This window comes from Nerophis ophidion, linkage group LG01, assembly GCF_033978795.1.
Source record: "Nerophis ophidion isolate RoL-2023_Sa linkage group LG01, RoL_Noph_v1.0, whole genome shotgun sequence".
Classification (NCBI taxonomy): domain Eukaryota; kingdom Metazoa; phylum Chordata; class Actinopteri; order Syngnathiformes; family Syngnathidae; genus Nerophis; species Nerophis ophidion.
This window is the reverse complement of record NC_084611.1, coordinates 89879043-89896997: the sequence shown is the minus strand read 5'-3', so window position 1 is coordinate 89896997 and position 17955 is coordinate 89879043. Positions and strand designations below refer to the sequence as shown.

The window sequence follows — 17955 nt, the reverse complement described above, 5'->3', positions numbered from 1 at the left end:
ATACGAATCTAAAACAGACGTATGTGGATCTAAAACACATGTAAACGGACCTAAAACAGACGTATGTGGATCTAAAACACATGTAAAAGGATCTAAAACACAAGCAAGCGGATCTAAAACACATGTAAACTGATCTAAAACAGACGTATACGAATCTAAAACAGACGTATGTGGATCTAAAACACATGTAAACGGACCTAAAACAGACGTATGTGGATCTAAAACACATGTAAAAGGATCTAAAACACAAGCAAGCGGATCTAAAACACATGTAAACTGATCTAAAACAGACGTATACGAATCTAAAACAGACGTATGTGGATCTAAAACACATGTAAAAGGATCTAAAACACAAGCAAGCGGATCTAGAACACATGTAAACTGATCTAAAACAGACGTATACGAATATAAAACATATGTACGTGGATCTAAAACACATGTAAATGGATTTAAAACACATGTAAAAGGAGCTAAAACACAAGCAAGCGGATCTAAAACACATGTAAACTGATCTAAAACAGACGTATACGAATCTAAAACATATGTACATACGTGGATCTAAACACATGTAAACTGATCTAAAACAGACGTATACGAATCTAAACATATGTACGTGGATATAAAACACATGTAAGTGGATGTAAAACACAAACTGATCTAAAACAGACGTATGTGGATCTAAAACACATGTAAACGGACCTAAAACAGACGTATGTGGATCTAAAACACATGTAAAAGGATCTAAAACACAAGCAAGCGGATCCAAAACACATGTAAACTGATCTAAAACAGACGTCTACGAATCTAAAACAGACGTATGTGGATCCAAAACACATGTAAACTGATCTAAAACAGACGTATACGAATCTAAAACAGACGTATGTGGATCCAAAACACATGTAAACGGACCTAAAACAGACGTATGTGGATCTAAAGCACACTTAAACGGACCTAAAACAGACGTATGTGGATCTAAAACACATGTAAAAGGATCTAAAACACAAGCAAGCGGATCTAAAACACATGTAAACTGATCTAAAATAGACGTAAGTGGATGTAAAACATGTGAACTGATCTAAAACAGACGTATACGAATCTAAAACAGACGTATGTGGATCTAAAACACATGTAAACGGACCTAAAACAGACGTATGTGGATCTAAAACACATGTAAAAGGATCTAAAACAGAAGCAAGCGGATCTAAAACACATGTAAACTGATCTAAAACAGACGTATACGAATCTAAAACAGACGTATGTGGATCTAAAACACATGTAAAAGGATCTAAAACACAAGCAAGCGGATCTAGAACACATGTAAACTGATCTAAAACAGACGTATACGAATATAAAACATATGTACGTGGATCTAAAACACATGTAAATGGATTTAAAACACATGTAAAAGGAGCTAAAACACAAGCAAGCGGATCTAAAACACATGTAAACTTATCTAAAACAGACGTATACGAATCTAAAACATATGTACATACGTGGATCTAAAACACATGTAAACTGATCTAAAACAGACGTATACGAATCTAAACATATGTACGTGGATATAAAACACATGTAAACGGATCTAAAACACATGTAAGTGGATCTAAAACACATGTAAACTGATCTAAAACAGACGTATACGAATCTAAAACAGACGTATGTGGATCTAAAACACATGTATGTGGATCTTAATACACAGACTCAGAATAATATACAGACACACAAATGAGTACACACACACACACGTGAACTGGATTACACACAGATTGAGATACACCTTTTCAAAGCATTTACCACAGTCACACCCCAGAGTCCACCCTGTTTCAGTAGGAAACCCAGGTGACTGTGGACATGAGGCCCCCGCTGCACACTGTGTGGTTCCGTGCAGGGAGCACGCGTGTCTTAGCAAGGCGTGAGTTGGGGGAGTGGTGATAAAAAGTCAGGTAGGTGTGCGGGTGATTGGGGGCGGGGCATGATACATACCACACAGAACCCCCCCACCTGGCAGGACAATCAAACAGCACAACACTTCTCAATCTTTCTTAGATGACTTTGATAAACGAGAAAAGGTTGTGGGTGCTCTGAGGTCTCGTTCCACTCACCAAGGGCCGACTCCACTTCCACGGGAGACGACTCCTGGGATTCATCGCTGAGCCCGAAGACGTTGACGGCTTGGACGCGGAACACGTAGCTCTCCCCCGGCGTCAGACCGTGCACCACAAACCTGGAAGGTGCACACTTGGGTGGTGACTTTTAAAAAATAAGTACCACTGATTGTCACACAAACACTAGTTGTGGCCAAATTATCTTCTGCATTTGACCCATCACCCTTAATCCCCCCTGGGAGGTGAGGGGAGCAGTGAGCAGCAGCGGTGGCCACGCCCGGGAATCATTTTGGTGAAATAACCTCCAATTCCAACCCTTGATGCTGAGTGCCAAGCAGGGAGATAATGGCTCACATTTTTATAGTCTTTGGTATGACCCGGCCCTAGGGTTGCAAAATTTCGGGAATATTCAAAGTTGGAAACTTTCCATGGGAATTAACGGGAAATTAAAACGGAATAAACATGGAATGCAAGATTCTAGATCAGGGGTGCCCACACTTTTTCTGCAGGCGAGCTACTTTTCAATTGACCAACTCGAGGGGATCTACCTCATTTATATATATCATTTATATTTATTTATTTATGAAAGAGACATTTGTGCAAACAAGTTAAATGTGTTTAATGATAATACAAGCATGTGTAACACATATAGATGTCTTTCTTTCACGAAGACAAGAATATAAGTTGGTGTATTACCTGATTCTGATGACTTGCATTGATTGGAATCAGACAGTAATGATGATAACGCCCACATTTTCAAATGGAGGAGAAAAAAAGTTGTCCTTTCTGTACAATACCACATGAAAGTGGTTGGTTTTTGGCATCTAATTCATCCAGCTTCCATACACTTTACAAGAAAAACATTGGCGGCAAATTCCGTAGCTTGCTTGATTGACATTCACGGCACCCGAGGGTCTTGTGAGATGACGCTGGCTGCTGCCAGTTCATTTTTATGAAAAAATGACAGAGAGGAAGGCGAGAAACACTTTTTATTTCAACAGACTTTCGCGCCGTCCCTTCCGTCAAAACTCTAAAGGCCGACTGCACATTTCCTATCTTCACAATAAAAGCTCTGCTTCATGCTGCCTGCGCTAACAAAATAAGAGTCTCGGAAAGCTGGCGTGCACAAGTGATGTGCACGCCAGCTTTCTGAGGGATCGCTTGTGCACGCCAGTTTTCCGAGACTCTGTATTTAGTTAGCGCAGGCAGCATGAAGCAGGGCTTTTATTGTGAAGATAGGAAATGTGCAGTCGGCCTTTAGAGTTTTGACGGAAGATACGGCGCGAGAGTCTGTTGAAATAAAAAGTGTTTCTCGCCTTCCTCTCGGTCATATTTTCATGATAATGATCTTGCAGCAGCCAGCGTCATCTCACAAGACCCTCCGGTACCGTGAATGTCATTTAAGTGACGTCTTGGTGAAGATTGATGATCACTAATTTTTAGGTCTGTTTTTTTTAAAAGCCTGGCTGGAGATCGACTGACACACCCCCCGCGGTCGACTGCTAGCTCGCGATCGACGTAATTAATGGGCACCCCTGTTCTAGATCTTGCAGCACGATTACTAAATAAAACAACCCGATTTAATGCAAGTTCAGTTGAATTGGAACCCTGAAGTTGAACTGAAAATTCCAGGATTTCAGTGATATGGTTTTCTACACCAAGATTCATCTATTTATTAAAATTCTTCTACTTCTTCTTCTCCGGATTTTGGCACGCTCTACCGTCGCCATTTTTCACCCGATTCATACCGTTCCAACTTCAAACTGCAATCCAGGCCAATTGGGAGACATAGTCCATCCAACATGTCCTGGGTCTTCCCCGTGGTCTCCTACCAGTCTGACATGCCCTAAACACCTCTCTAGGTAGGCATTCGGGTGGCATCCTGACCAGATGCCCGAACCACCTCATCTGGCTCCTCTCCATGTGAAGGAGCAGCGGCTTTACTTTGAGTTCCTCCCGGATGGCAGAGCTTCTCACCCTATCTCTAAGGGAGAGACTCACATCCCGGTGGAGGAAACTCATTTCGGCCGCTTGTACCCGTGATCTTGTCCTTTCGGTCATAACCCAAAGCTCATGACCATAGGTGAGGATGGGAACGTAGCTCGACCTGTAAATTGAGAGCTTTGCCTTCCGGCTCAGCTCCTTCTTCACCACAACGGATTGATACAACGTCCGCATTACTGAAGACGCCGCAGCAATCCGCATGTCGATCTCACGATCCACTCTTCCCTCACTCGTGAACAAGACTCCGAGGTACTTGAACTCCTCCACCTGGGGCAAGATCTACTCCACCCTTTTCCGGGCGAGAACCATGGACTAAAAACGATTTTTACCCTGCACTGTGCATTCCTAGTATTTTAGCCCAAACACTTAATCCAGTCAGGTAAATTTTGATATTTATTACTGTGGTAAATATAGAGGTATGTTATTTTATATAAGTATGGACGGTGTTCAACTTTGAATAATCCCAAAAAAATGGTCAAAATTTCCCGAGGTTAGCTTCCCGTGGCAAATTTCCGGAAATTTACCGGAAACTTTCCAAAACCCTTTGCAACCCTAATCACAAGTACTTCATCAAGTACTTCACTTATTTAAATACTATTTCAGTATTACACACCGAAAGAAGTAGTATGAAACAAGTACTATGACTGAATGAAAGTTCAGGTGCGCATTTTGGGGTTTTGGGTGATTCTCCCTTTTCTAAACGGTATTTCTTTCTTCCAGTTCTCGTCTTAGATCAGGGGTGTCAAACTCAAATACAGAGTGGGCCAAAATTCTAAACTGAACAAAGTCGCGGGCCAAAGTTGAACAACTTAACCTTTTAATAGGGACCCAAATAAGTTTTGCATTGAATATTGAACAAGCAAGGCTTATACAACTTTATAGTGACATGCAAAATCGAGTTTTGTTGGTAATGGGGGTGTATATTGTAGCGTCCCGGAAGAGTTAGTGCTGCAAGGGGGTTCTGGGTATGTGTTTATGTTGTGTTACGGTGTGGATATTCTCCCGAAATGTGTTTGTCATTCTTGTTTGGTGTGGGTTCACAGTGTGGTGTAACAATGTTAAAGTTGTTTATACGGCCACCCTCAGTGTGACCTATATGGCTGTTGACCAAGTATGCATTGCATTCACTTGTGTGTGTGTAGAAGCCGCATATATTACGTGACTGGGCCGGCACGCTGTTTGTATGGAGGAAAAGCGGACGTGACGACAGGTTGTAGAGGATGCTAAAAGCAGTACCTTTAAGGCACGCCCCCAATATTGTTGTCCGGGTGGAAATCCGGGAGAATGGTTGTCCCGGGAGATTTTTGGGGGGGGGCACTGAAATTCGGGATTCTCCTGGAAAAATCGGGAGGGTTGGCAAGTATGTAAATTTGCGTTGAATGCGGTGATACAGCGACACCGCCACTGTTTAATACCGGTGGGCCAGCTCTAATGTTAATTTATTATTGCCTCAAGGGCCAAATGAAATTACACGGCGGGCCAGAGTTTGACACCCGTGTCTTAGATGAACTGTTTAGGCATACATCATTTGCGGGGAGAAAAGTGTTGTTAGCTTCACGTGAAGATGTTTACTCTCCGCTCCTTCTCAGCCGGGGTTTGAACTCCTAACCTACCGATCTCAGGGCGGACACTCTAACCCAGGGGTGTCAAACTCAAACACAGAGTGGGCCGAAATGTAAAACTGAACAAAGCCGCGGGCCAAGGTTGAACAAATTTACCTTTTAAGAGGGACCCAGACAGGTTTTGCATTGAATATTGAACGAGCAGGGCTTATATAACTTTATAGTGACATGCAAAATCCAGCGTCATCTCACAAGACCCTCTGGTACCGTGAATGTCATTTAAGGTGAAGATTGATGATCACTAATTTTTAGGTCTATTTTTCTTAAAAGCCTGGCTGGAGATCGACTGACACACCCCCCGCGGTCGACTGCTAGCTCGCGATCGACGTAATGGGCACCCCCGGGTTAGAGTTTCCGCCCTGAGATGGGTAGGTTATGAGTTCAAACCCCGGCTGAGTCATACCAAAGACTAAAAAAATGGGACCCATTACCTCCCTGCTTGGCACTCAGCATCCAGGGTTGGAATTGGGGGTTAAATAACAAAAAAATGTTCCCGGGCGTGGCCAACGCTGCTGCTCACTGCTCCCCTCACCTCCCAGGGGGTGAACAATGGGATGGGTCAAATGCAGAGGACAAATTTCACCACTTGTGACAACAATCGGTACTTTAACTTCAACTTGTCACGCTTACCTGTTGAGTTTGAAGGGCTTGTGGTTGCAGGGGAACCACTCCTTGGTGCCGACGGCGCGGCCATCGATGTAGTATCCCATCAGGCCCTGGGCGTGCCTGGGCGCCTCCCACTGGACGAAGACCGACGACTTGGTGTTCCTGGTGGCCACCACCTGGCCGGGAGCGGACAGCACGCCTGTTGTGTCACACCAGGGAGCGACCGTTAATGTTCATTTCACCGCATAACAATGTTTTCCTAAAAAGGTAGAACGTCAACAAGTCATTTTACATGACGAGTAACTGATATAATACGGTAGAAACTCGATTTACGCACCACTTTTTTTTAACGTTTTGATTTACGAACTTTTGGATGGAGTCAAATATGCCTCCGTGCACCACCCTTGTGTCGGTCCACGCATCATTCATTCATTCAGGGCTGCGAATCTTTGGGTGTCCCACGATTCGATGAAATATCGATTCTTGGGGTCACGATTCCATTCAATTCAATTCAACACGATTTTCGATTCATAAACCATTTTTTCCCGATTCAAAAGGATTCTGTATTCATTCAATACATAGATTTCAGCAGCATCTACCCCAGTCTGCTGACATGCTAGCAGAATAGTAGATTTTTTATAAAAAAAGCTTTTATAATTGTAAAGGACAATGTTTTATCAACTGATTGCAATAATGTAAATTTGTTTTAACTACTAAACGAACCAAAAATATGACTTATTTTATCTTTGTGAAAACATTGGACACAGTGTGTTGTCAAGCTTATGAGATGCCATGCAAGTGTAAGCCACTGTGACACTATTGTTCTTTTTTATTATTTTTATAAATGTCTAATGATAATGTCAATGAGGGATTTTTAATCAATAAGTACTATCTCTCTCTCTCTCTCTCTCTCTCTCTCTCTCTCTCTCTCTCTAAATATATATATATATATTATATATATATATATATATATATATATATATATATATATATATATATATATATATAGAAATGTATACATGTATGTATACATGTATATATGTAAATATATACATATATACATACACACTTGTATAAATATACATATATACATACATATATACTTATGTATATATACAGTACATACATACATATACTATATACATAAATACACATATATTTACATACATGCACCTAGATACAGTATATACATATACATATATACAGACATACATATATACACAGTGTGCATATATATATATATATATATATAAATATATATATATATACATAAAAAAATTAATATATGTATATATATAATATAGATGTGTGTGTAATATACATATTTATATACATATATATACATATAAATATTTATATATATATATAGATGTGTGTATAATATATACATATGTATACATAAAAATAAATAAATATATGTATATATACGTATATATATATATATATATATATATATATATATATATATATATATATATATGTATATATATATATATATACATATATATATATATATATAGGTGTGGGAAAAATCACAAGACTACTTTTTCTCTACAGAACTGTTTCATGAGGGGTTATTTTTTTCCCCCTCAATCATCAATCTCCTGATGATTGAGGGGAAAAAAAATAAATAATAATAAATAAATAAATAATCTCCTGATGATTGAGGGAACCCCTCATGAAACAGTTCTGTAGAGATGAAGTAGTCTTGTGATTTTTCCCACACCTACATATTGCGCTCTACCACAGTATCGAGCACTATTCTCTGGATAATCCAATCAAGACATATATATATCCATTTTCTACCACTTTTCCCTTTTTGGGGTCGCGGGGGGTCGCTGGAGCCAATCTCCGCTGCATTCGGGCAGAAGGCGGCGTACACCCTGGACAAGTCGCCACCTCATGGCAGGGCCAACACAGATAGACAGACAACATTCACACACTAGGGACCATTTAGTGTTGCCAATCAACCTATCCAGGTGCATGTCTTTGGAAGTGGGAGGGGCTTATCCCCAGGTGCATGTCTTTGGAGGAGGGAGGAAGCCGCAGTATCCGGAGGGAACTCACGTACATATACATTATATCTTCAAAATGTGCATTTCTTTTTACCAAAATAGGGACTTTTGTTGAGGCTGGAACACAATTATTTACATCTACATTGTCTTTTATGGGGAACTCTGCGTCCCTATACAAACTTTTGGATTAACAAACCACGCTGTAGAACCAAATAAGGCCGTAAATTGAGCTCCACTGTATTCGATATAATTGCAAACATTGTCTGTCCATTTCTACAAGCTTTATGAAGATATTTTACACACTACACGTGAGAAGGGAACACACGAGTGGTGACGTGTTGAGGTGAAAGTAGTGAACACTCTCCACTGGGACAGCTGCTGTGTGGCGTGCACAGAAATTGCTAGAACACAGAAGCAGCAGGAGAGTGGACGGAGGGATCGAGCGGGTGTGTGGAAGTGTGGGAGGGGAAGATGTACACGTACGTACCAATGGGCAGCTCGCAGCCTGCAACATACATCATGTACACAATGTGCATCATCATCAACACGGTCACATGACATGTGAGTCGCTGACATGTTCATGTCGGGCCTCACCGTCCACGTCAACCTTGCGGATCGGCCCAGAGGGTGCCGAGGCCTGGCTGGACCCGTACACGTTGACCGAACACACCCTGAACTGGTACTCTTGGCCGTCGTGCAGGTCAAAAACCGGGCAACGGGGCGAGTGCAGCCTGACCGCGGCGTTGACCCGCTGCCAGACGCCGGTGCCCGCCACGCACTGTGGGAGGAGCCCGCGTGAAAAAAAGAAACCCGACAGTACACGGTGCTTGTCCGGAGGCGACACACGCACCTTCTCCACGACGTACCACAACGGCGCTGGGCCGCGCGGGCTGGGAGGATCCCAGCTGAGCACCACATACGATTTGAAAATCTCAGAGGCGTGCAGGTCGGTGGGCTCCCCCGGGGTACGTACCTGGCCTGGGTCGACAATGAGCCTTGTGGCACCATCAAGAGCGCAGAGAGTGCGTTCAAGATGGACACTAAAGGCCAGACACTGGCGCACTTTGAACCTCCCGAGTTGGGAAACCAAAGAGTTTGTCACAGTCAAGTCCATTTAACGATACATGAACTCTAGTCAGAAAGGACAGAGGTTGGCTTAAAGGGGGACCTAGGATGACATTTGATAAATAATACATGTTACAATGTTGGCTACTATTGTTAAACAATACCAATGTTTTGTCCTATTTTGAAGTTGGTTTGAGGTTGGGTTGGAGGTGGGTTTAAGGTTGGCCTAAGATTGGCTTTGAGGTTGGTTTAAGGTTGGGTTTGTAGTTGGTTTAAGGTTGGGTTTGTAGTTGGTTTAAGGTTGGGTTTGAAGTTGGTTTAAGGTTGGCCTAAGATTGGCTTTGAGGTTGGTTTAAGGTTGGGTTTGAAGTTGGTTTAAGGTTGGGTTTGTAGTTGGTTTAAGGTTGGGTTTGAAGTTGGTTTAAGGTTGGCCTAAGATTGGCTTTGAGGTTGGTTTAAGGTTGGGTTTGAAGTTGGTTTAAGGTTGGGTTTGAAGTTGGTTTAAGGTCAGGTTTGAGGTTGGTTTAAGGTCAGGTTTGAGGTTGGTTTAAAGTCGGGTTTGAAGTTGGTTTAAGGTTGGGTTTGAAGTTGGTTTAAGGTTGGGTTTGAAGTTGGTTTAAGGTTGGGTATGAAGTTGGTTTCAGGTTGGGTTCAAAGTTGGTTTGAGGTTGGGTTTGAAGTTGGTTTAAGGTTGGCCTAAGATTGGCTTTGAGGTTGGTTTAAGGTTGGGTTTGAAGTTGGTTTAAGGTCAGGTTTGAGGTTGGTTTAGGGTCAGGTTTGAGGTTGGTTTAAAGTTGGGTTTGAAGTTGGTTTAAGGTTGGGTTTGAAGTTGGTTTAAGGTTGGGTATGAAGTTGGTTTAAGGCTGGGTTTGAGGTTGGTTTAAGGTCAGGTTTGAGGTTGGTTTAAAGTTGGGTTTGAGGTTGGTTTAAGGTTGGGTTCGAAGTTGGTTTAAGGTTGAGTTCGAAGTTGGTTTAAGGTTGGGTTCACAGTTGGTTTAAGGTTGGGTTCACAGTTGGTTTAAGGTTGGGTTCACAGTTGGTTTAAGGTTGGGTTTGAGGTTGTTTTAAGGTTGGCCTAAGATAGGCTTTGAGGTTGGTTTAAGGTTGGGTTTGAAGTTGGTTTAAGGTTGGGTTTGAGGTTGGTTTAAGGTCAGGTTTGAGGTTGGTTTAAAGTTGGGTTTGAGGTTGGTTTAAGGTTGGGTTTGAGGTTGGGTTCGAAGTTGGTTTAAGGTTGAGTTCGAAGTTGGTTTAAGGTTGGGTTTGAAGTTGGTTTAAGGTTGGGTTTGAAGTTGGTTTAAGGTTGGGTTCACAGTTGGTTTAAGGTTGGGTTTGGTGTTGATTTAAGGTTGGGTTCAAAGTTGGTTTAAGGTTAGTTTAAAGTTGGGTTTGAGGTTGGTTTAAAGTTGGGTTTGAGGTTGGTTTAAAGTTGGGTTTGAAGTTGGTTTGAGGTTGGGTTTGAAGTTGGTTTAAGGTTGGGTTCACAGTTACTTTAAGGTTGAGTTTGAAGTTGGTTTAAGGTTGGGTTTGAAGTTTGTTTAAGGTTGAGTTCACTGTTAGTTTAATGTTGGGTTTAAGGTTGAGTTTGAAGTTGGTTTAAGGTTGGGTTTGAAGTTGGTTGAAGGTTGGGTTCAAAGTTGGTTTAAGGTTGGGTTTGAGGTTCATTTAAGGTTGGCTTTGAGGTTGGTTTAAGGTTGGGTTTGAAATTGGTTTAAGTTTGGGTTTGAGGCTGGTTTAAGGTTGGCTTCAAAGTTGGTATAAGGTTGGGTTCAAAGTTGGTATAAGGTTGGGTTTGAATTTGGTTTAAAGTTGGGTTTGAGGTTGGTTTAAGGTTGGGTTTGAGGTTGGTTTAAGGTTGGGTTCGAAGTTGGTATAAGGTTGGGTTTGAGGTTGGTTTAAAGTTGGGTTCGAAGTTGGTTTAAGGTTGGGTTTAAGGTCAGGAGAGCTTACCAGGAGAGTCCAACTATGCTAATGTACCTTCCAGGTCTTCATTCCTGATCACTACGTCGTACTTCCCATCCCTCTTAATGACTGTTGAGCAGTGAGAGAGTCGATTCGGAATGACGTTCCTACAGGACTTCTATATTCACCTTCGTGGCTACCTTGCAGCCTCTCGTTCTCTGCGGTGTCCAAGGCGGTCACGCTGTCCGACTTGCGGGACGGCCTGCTGATGCCGGCGCTGTTCACGGCTCTGACCCGGAAATGGTAGCGGTGGCCGACCTTCAGGCCGTGCACCGGGTACTTGCACACTTTCACGGGGGCGTCGTTGCACTGGACCCACGCGTCGCTGCCGACCTCGCACCTGCACACCCAACGATGACATCAGCAGTGGAAAACTAAGAGTCTTATTTTTCCTAATGACTAAAGGAAGAAACGTTGCCACGGTATTCCAGCAACATGACTAAAGCATCTTGAATTTTGAAAGTACATGTGTCAGTGTCACATGACTTGTGAAAACGGGCGTATGCTGACCTGTCCACGAAGTATCCGGTGATTGGCGCCTCGTTGACCGTGTTGGGGGGTCTCCAGGCAACCAGGACATATTCAGAGTTGATGTCATACGCCTTGACGCTCATCGGGGCACCGGGAGCCCCGGCTGCAAGGGTGGGGGCATCTAAGGAACAAGATCAAAGGTCGGGGGGCCAAGTTTTATCCCTTAAATACTATTCCTGGAAGTGGCGCCCAAAGTGATAAACCCAAAAGTGAAAAATATCATCCGGTCACCGGGTGCTACCTGAGACAAAGAGGTACGCGCAGTGCTCCGACGTGCCGTCCTTGCTGTAGACCCGGAGCGTGTACAGACCCTCGTCGTCCTTGGCCAGGTGGGGCAGCACCAGCCGGGCCACGCCCCCGCGCATCGAAGTTTCGGCCAGATGACCGAGCTTCACTGGCTTATCTGTCAGACGCCAAGATGGACGACGTTGTTGTGCATTTCTTTGTCAAGTGATCAGACGGAGAAAGTAACCTACCGTCTCTGTACCACTGCACCACGGGTGGTAGGTTGGGGAGGTCGGGCACCACCACCATGGTACACACCAGACTGGCGGACTCGCCCTCCACACCAAAGGTGACAGGGAAACACTCGACCAGGCTGACCTCCAGCTTACTGGGGTGGATCTCGGTCAGGTGGGGAACTAGCGGGCAGGAAGTGGGAAGAAGCCTTGAAAGAAGCCGCGGAACTGAGCCAGAGCCTCCGTGCTACTACCAAGAACCTTTAGTGCTTGGTGTCTAAAGTGTCGCCGTTTACAGCCCACAACTAAATAACGGTCCGGGGCACATTCTAAAAATACTATTTATAACAAAGCATAAAAAAGTGTAATTAAAGGGCGAGCAGGTATAATGTAACAGGTTACAATGTTGACTAAAACGAGAGAATGCTGAAAATCTGAAGCCGAAATGAAATGTTAACAGTTAGCACGCTAGCCAAAACATGTACCAGCTACCATGCCAACCAAAATGTATGAGTCTGGGGTGTACACCTTCAAAAAGATATAACAAACTAACATACTAAAGTTAGCATTCTAACAGTAAACTTGCGTCAAATACCAAAATATATGACCGAGGTGTATGCTGAAAAATTTGCCCAAAAATGTGCCTAATTTTAGCATGCATCAAGTACCAAACTATGACTAGCTTACAAAAACAACATTAGCATACTCACAAGTGTCATTCGTTAAGTAACAAAATATTTTACCCAGAGGAGTACGACTGCAAAATTAGCACAAAAAAAAGCTAGCACGCTAATATAAGAATGCTAACGATTGTGCCGCAGGCCGTCAAAAAAAATCAGCTACGGGCCGCACTTTGAAACCCCCGATTTCTATAAATGTGTTTTTATATCATATCTTATTATTTTATCTAACAGAACAGTTGTAGTAGCACATTTTTCTTCCAGTGGGTAATCAAAAGAAATATATAACTACGTATGAACCAAAATATCAAGGTGAGGTGTATACCGGCAAAATTGTCCAAAAAGCTAGCGTGCTAACATCAACATGCTAACTGTTAGCATCTGTTATGATTTACTGACTGCGATGTAAGGCTCCAATTTTAACACCCGTAACTTAATAGTACGAGAGAACCACAACTGTGAAGACCAAAGACGTCGACAGAAACACTCTAATTCTGGTGTGTCCTCTCACCGAGTCCGATCTGGCTGGACCAGCCGCCTCCGGTTCCTCCTGCCGGGGACGTGAGAGGGTGAGTAGCGTGATGACTCAACAAAAACAGCGGACATAAGTCAGCAAGAGTTACTTAGGTGGAGACTTACTCCTGACATTCACGATGGCGGCGCTCGTCGCCGTGCCGTACGCGTTGCTGGCCACCGCGCTGTACTCGGCCGTGTCGCTCACCGCACACCTGGGAAAGGACATCAGCGCCGCGACTGAACATGTGCCGTGGTTCTTAATGATATGGAGGATGTTTTCTATCATTTACATCAGCCAGATAGCTTCAAGTCACAAAATTATGAAGATGAGCTAAAAAAAAAAGCTAGCATGCTAACAGTACTATGCTAACAATTGCATGCTTACAGATAGCATTGGTGAAATACCAAAGCGTACGACGCTAAGATGTGTACCTGATAAATTAGCCAAAAAGCAAGCATGCTAATTTTAGCATGCTAAAATGCCAACTGTAAATATGTCAGTCTAAATTGTTTAAAATGCTAGCATGCATCAAGAGCTGGCATACGAATGTTTGCATGCTAGCAAGTATCATTTGTCAAGTAACAAAACTGTAACTGCAAAAAGGCCAGCATACTACTATGAGAATGCTAACGTTGATCCGCGGGCCATTCACAAATCCCAAAATGTATATACCCGTGTCTTCATAGCATAGTTTATTATTTTATCTAACAGAACAGTTGCAGTAGTTTGTTTTTAAAAAAAAATTTCAAACTTCACTGCCCACACCGCACCAAACCGTCCGTCAATCTTGCGTTCCATTCTTCCCTCACTCATGAACAAGAACCCCGAGATACTTGAACTCCAAGATACTTGCCGAAGTGCGGCCAAGTCGGCAACTCATTTCTGCCTCTTGTACACGCCACCTTCGTGACCACATGTGAGGATGGGAACGCAGACTGACCGGTAAATCGAGAGCTTTGTGTTCTGGCTCAGCGCCTTCTTCACCACAACAGACCGGTACAGTGACTGGATCACTGCCCACGCTGCACCAATCCGTCTGTCAATCTTGCGTTCCATTCTTCCCTCACTCATGAACAAGACCCTGAATTACTTAGACTCCTCCATTTGAGGCAGAACTTCACTCCTGACCCGAGGGGTGCAGTCCACCCTTTTCCGACTGAGAACCAAAAAAATGGAACGCACTGTCAGCGCTGCTGAAATGATCGCCAAGTGCCGAAGTGCGGCCGAGTCGGCAACTCATTTCTGCCGCTTGTATCCGCGACCTTGTGATCTTAGGTGAGGATGGGAACGCAGACTGACCGGTAAATCAAGAGCTTCGTCTTCTGGCTAGGCGCATTCTTCACCAAAACAGACCGTTACAGTGACCGCATCACTGCCCACGTTGCACCAAACCGCCTGTCAATCTTGCGTTCCATTCTTCCCTCACTCATGAACAAGACCCTGAGATAATTAGACTCCTCCATTTGAGGCAGAACTTCACTCCTGACCCAAGGGGTGCAGTCCACCCTTTTCCGACTGAGAACCAAAAAAGTGGAACGCACTGTCAACGCTGCTGGAGTGATCGCCAAGTGCCGAAGTACGGCCAAGTCGGCAACTCATTTCTGCCACTTGTATCCGCGACCTTGTGATCTTAGGTGAGGATGGGAACGCAGACTGACCGGTAAATCAAGAGCTTCGTGTTCTGGCTCAGCGCCTTCTTCACCACAACAGACCGTTACAGTGACCGGATCACTGCCCACGCTGCACCAATCCGTCTGTCAATCTTGCGTTCCATTCTTCCCTCACTCATGAACAAGAACCCGAGTTACTTGAACTCCTCCATTTGGGGCAGAACTTCACTCCCGACCCGAGGGGTGCAGTCCACCCTTTTCCGACTGAGAACCAAAAAAATGGAACGCACTGTCAGCGCTGCTGAAATGATCGCCAAGTGCCGAAGTGCGGCCGAGTCGGCAACTCATTGCTGTCGCTTGTATCTGCGACCTTGTGATCATAAGTGAGGATGGGAACGCAGACTGACCGGTAAATCAAGAGCTTCGTCTCCTGGCTAGGCGCATTCTTCACCAAAACAGACCGTTACAGTGACCGCATCACTGCCCACGTTGCACCAAACCGCCTGTCAATCTTGCGTTCCATTCTTCCCTCACTCATGAACAAGACCCTGAGATACTTAGACTCCTCCATTTGAGGCAGAACTTCACTCCTGACCCGAGGGGTGCAGTCCACCCTTTTCCGACTGAGAACCAAAAAAATGGAACGCACCGTCAGCGCTGCTGAAATGATCGCCAAGTGCCGAAGTGCGGGCGAGTCGGCAACTCATTTCTGCCGCTTGTATCCGCGACCTTGTGATCTTAGGTGAGGATGGGAACGCAGACTGACCGGTAAATCGAGAGCTTCGTGTTCTGGCTCAGCGCCTTCTTCACCACAACAGACCGGTACAGTGACTGGATCACTGCCTACGCTGCACCAATCCGTCTGTCAATCTTGTGTTCCATTCTTCCCTCACTCATGAACAAGACCCTGAATTACTTAGACTTCTCCATTTGAGGCAGAACTTCACTCCCGACCCGAGGGGTGCAGTCCACCCTTTTCCGACTGAGAACCAAAAAAATGGAACGCACCGTCAGCGCTGCTGAAATGATCGCCAAGTGCCGAAGTGCGGCCGAGTTGGCAACTCATTTCTGCCGCTTGTATCCGCGACCTTGTGATCTTAGGTGAGGATGGGAACGCAGACTGACCGGTAAATCGAGAGCTTCGTGTTCTGGCTCAGCGCCTTCTTCACCACAACAGACCGTTACAGTGACCGGATCACTGCCCACGCTGCACCAATCCGTCTGTCAATCTTGCGTTCCATTCTTCCCTCACTCATGAACAAGAACCCGAGTTACTTGAACTCCTCCATTTGGGGCAGAACTTCACTCCCGACCCGAGGGGTGCAGTCCACCCTTTTCCGACTGAGAACCAAAAAAATGGAACGCACTGTCAGCGCTGCTGAAATGATCGCCAAGTGCCGAAGTGCGGCCGAGTCGGCAACTCATTGCTGTCGCTTGTATCTGCGACCTTGTGATCATAAGTGAGGATGGGAACGCAGACTGACCGGTAAATCAAGAGCTTCGTCTTCTGGCTCAGCGCCTTCTTCACCACAACAGACCGGTACAGTGACCGCATCACTGCCCACGCTGCACCAAACCGCCTGTCAATCTTGCGTTCCATTCTTCCCTCACTCATGAACAAGACCCTGAATTACTTAGACTCCTCCATTTGAGGCAGAACTTCACTCCTGACCCGAGGGGTGCAGTCCACCCCTTTCCGACTGAGAACCAAAAAAATGGAACGCACCATCAGCGCTGCTGAAATGATCGCCAAGTGCCGAAGTGCGGGCGAGTTGGCAACTCATTTCTGCCTCTTGTATATGCCACCTTCGTGACCACAGGTGAGGATGGGAACGCAGACTGACCGGTAAATCGAAAAGCTTCCTCTTCCGGCTCAGCGCCTTCTTCACCAAAACAGACCGGTACAGTGACTGGATCACTGCCTACGCTGCACCAATCCGTCTGTCAATCTTGCGTTCCATTCTTCCCTCACCCATGAACAAGACCCTGAAATACTTAGACTCCTCCATTTGAGGCAGAACTTCACTCCTGACTCAAGGGGTGCAGTCCACCCTTTTCCGACTGAGAACCAAAAAAGTGGAACGCACTGTCAACGCTGCTGGAGTGATCGCCAAGTGCCGAAGTGCGGCCAAGTCGGCAACTCATTTCTGCCGCTTGTATCCGCGACCTTGTGATCTTAGGTGAGGATGGGAACGCAGACTGACCGGTAAATCGAGAGATTCGTGTTCTGGCTCAGCGCCTTCTTCACCACAACAGACCGTTACAGTGACCGGATCACTGCCCACGCTGCACCAATCCGTCTGTCAATCTTGCGTTCCATTCTTCCCTCACTCATGAACAAAAACCCGAGATACTTGAACCCCTCCATTTGGGGCAGAACTTCACTCCGCCCCCCGAGGGATGCAGTCCACCCTTTTCCGACTGAGAACCAAGAAAATGGAACGCACCGTCAGCGCTGCTGGAATGATCGCCAAGTGCCAAAGTACGGCCGAGTCGGCAACTCATTTCTGCCACTTGTATCTGCGACCTTGTGATCTGAGTTGAGGATGGGAACGCAGACTGACCGGTAAATCAAGAGCTTCGTCTTCTTGCTAGGCGCATTCTTCACCACAACAGACCGGTACAGTGACCGCATCACTGCCCACGCTGCACCAAACCGCCTGTCAATCTTGCGTTCCATTCTTCCCTCACTCATGAACAAGATCCCAAGATACTTGGACTCCTCCATTAGAGGCAGAACTTCACTCCCGACCCGAGGGGTGCAGTCCACCCTTTTCCGACTG

The 17955-nt window shown here is 44.9% G+C and overlaps 2 protein-coding genes across 5 annotated transcripts in view; both read right to left on the bottom strand.

Moving 5' to 3' along the window:
• The window catches only part of LOC133561717 (M-protein, striated muscle-like), a 68333-nt gene that overhangs the window by 30733 nt on the left and 19645 nt on the right, over positions 1-17955 (bottom strand). For all 4 annotated transcript variants that reach the window (XM_061915190.1, XM_061915199.1, XM_061915209.1 and 1 more), the window contains 8 exons: positions 13685-13773; positions 13557-13595; positions 12384-12548; positions 12149-12310; positions 11887-12028; positions 11505-11716; positions 6362-6536; positions 2103-2224 (listed from right to left, as the gene is read on the bottom strand). In XM_061915190.1, the coding sequence (XP_061771174.1) occupies positions 2103-2224; positions 6362-6536; positions 11505-11716; positions 11887-12028; positions 12149-12310; positions 12384-12548; positions 13557-13595; positions 13685-13773 (1106 nt within the window). The remainder of the gene's footprint in view (positions 1-2102; positions 2225-6361; positions 6537-11504; positions 11717-11886; positions 12029-12148; positions 12311-12383; positions 12549-13556; positions 13596-13684; positions 13774-17955) is intronic.
• myom2a (myomesin 2a) lies at positions 8436-11482 on the bottom strand. Its single transcript, XM_061915281.1, has 2 exons — positions 9203-11482; positions 8436-9130 (listed from the first exon to the last, which is right to left on the bottom strand). Exons 1-2 carry the CDS (start codon positions 9464-9466, stop codon positions 8903-8905), a joined length of 492 nt encoding a protein of 163 aa, XP_061771265.1. The 5' UTR covers positions 9467-11482; the 3' UTR covers positions 8436-8902.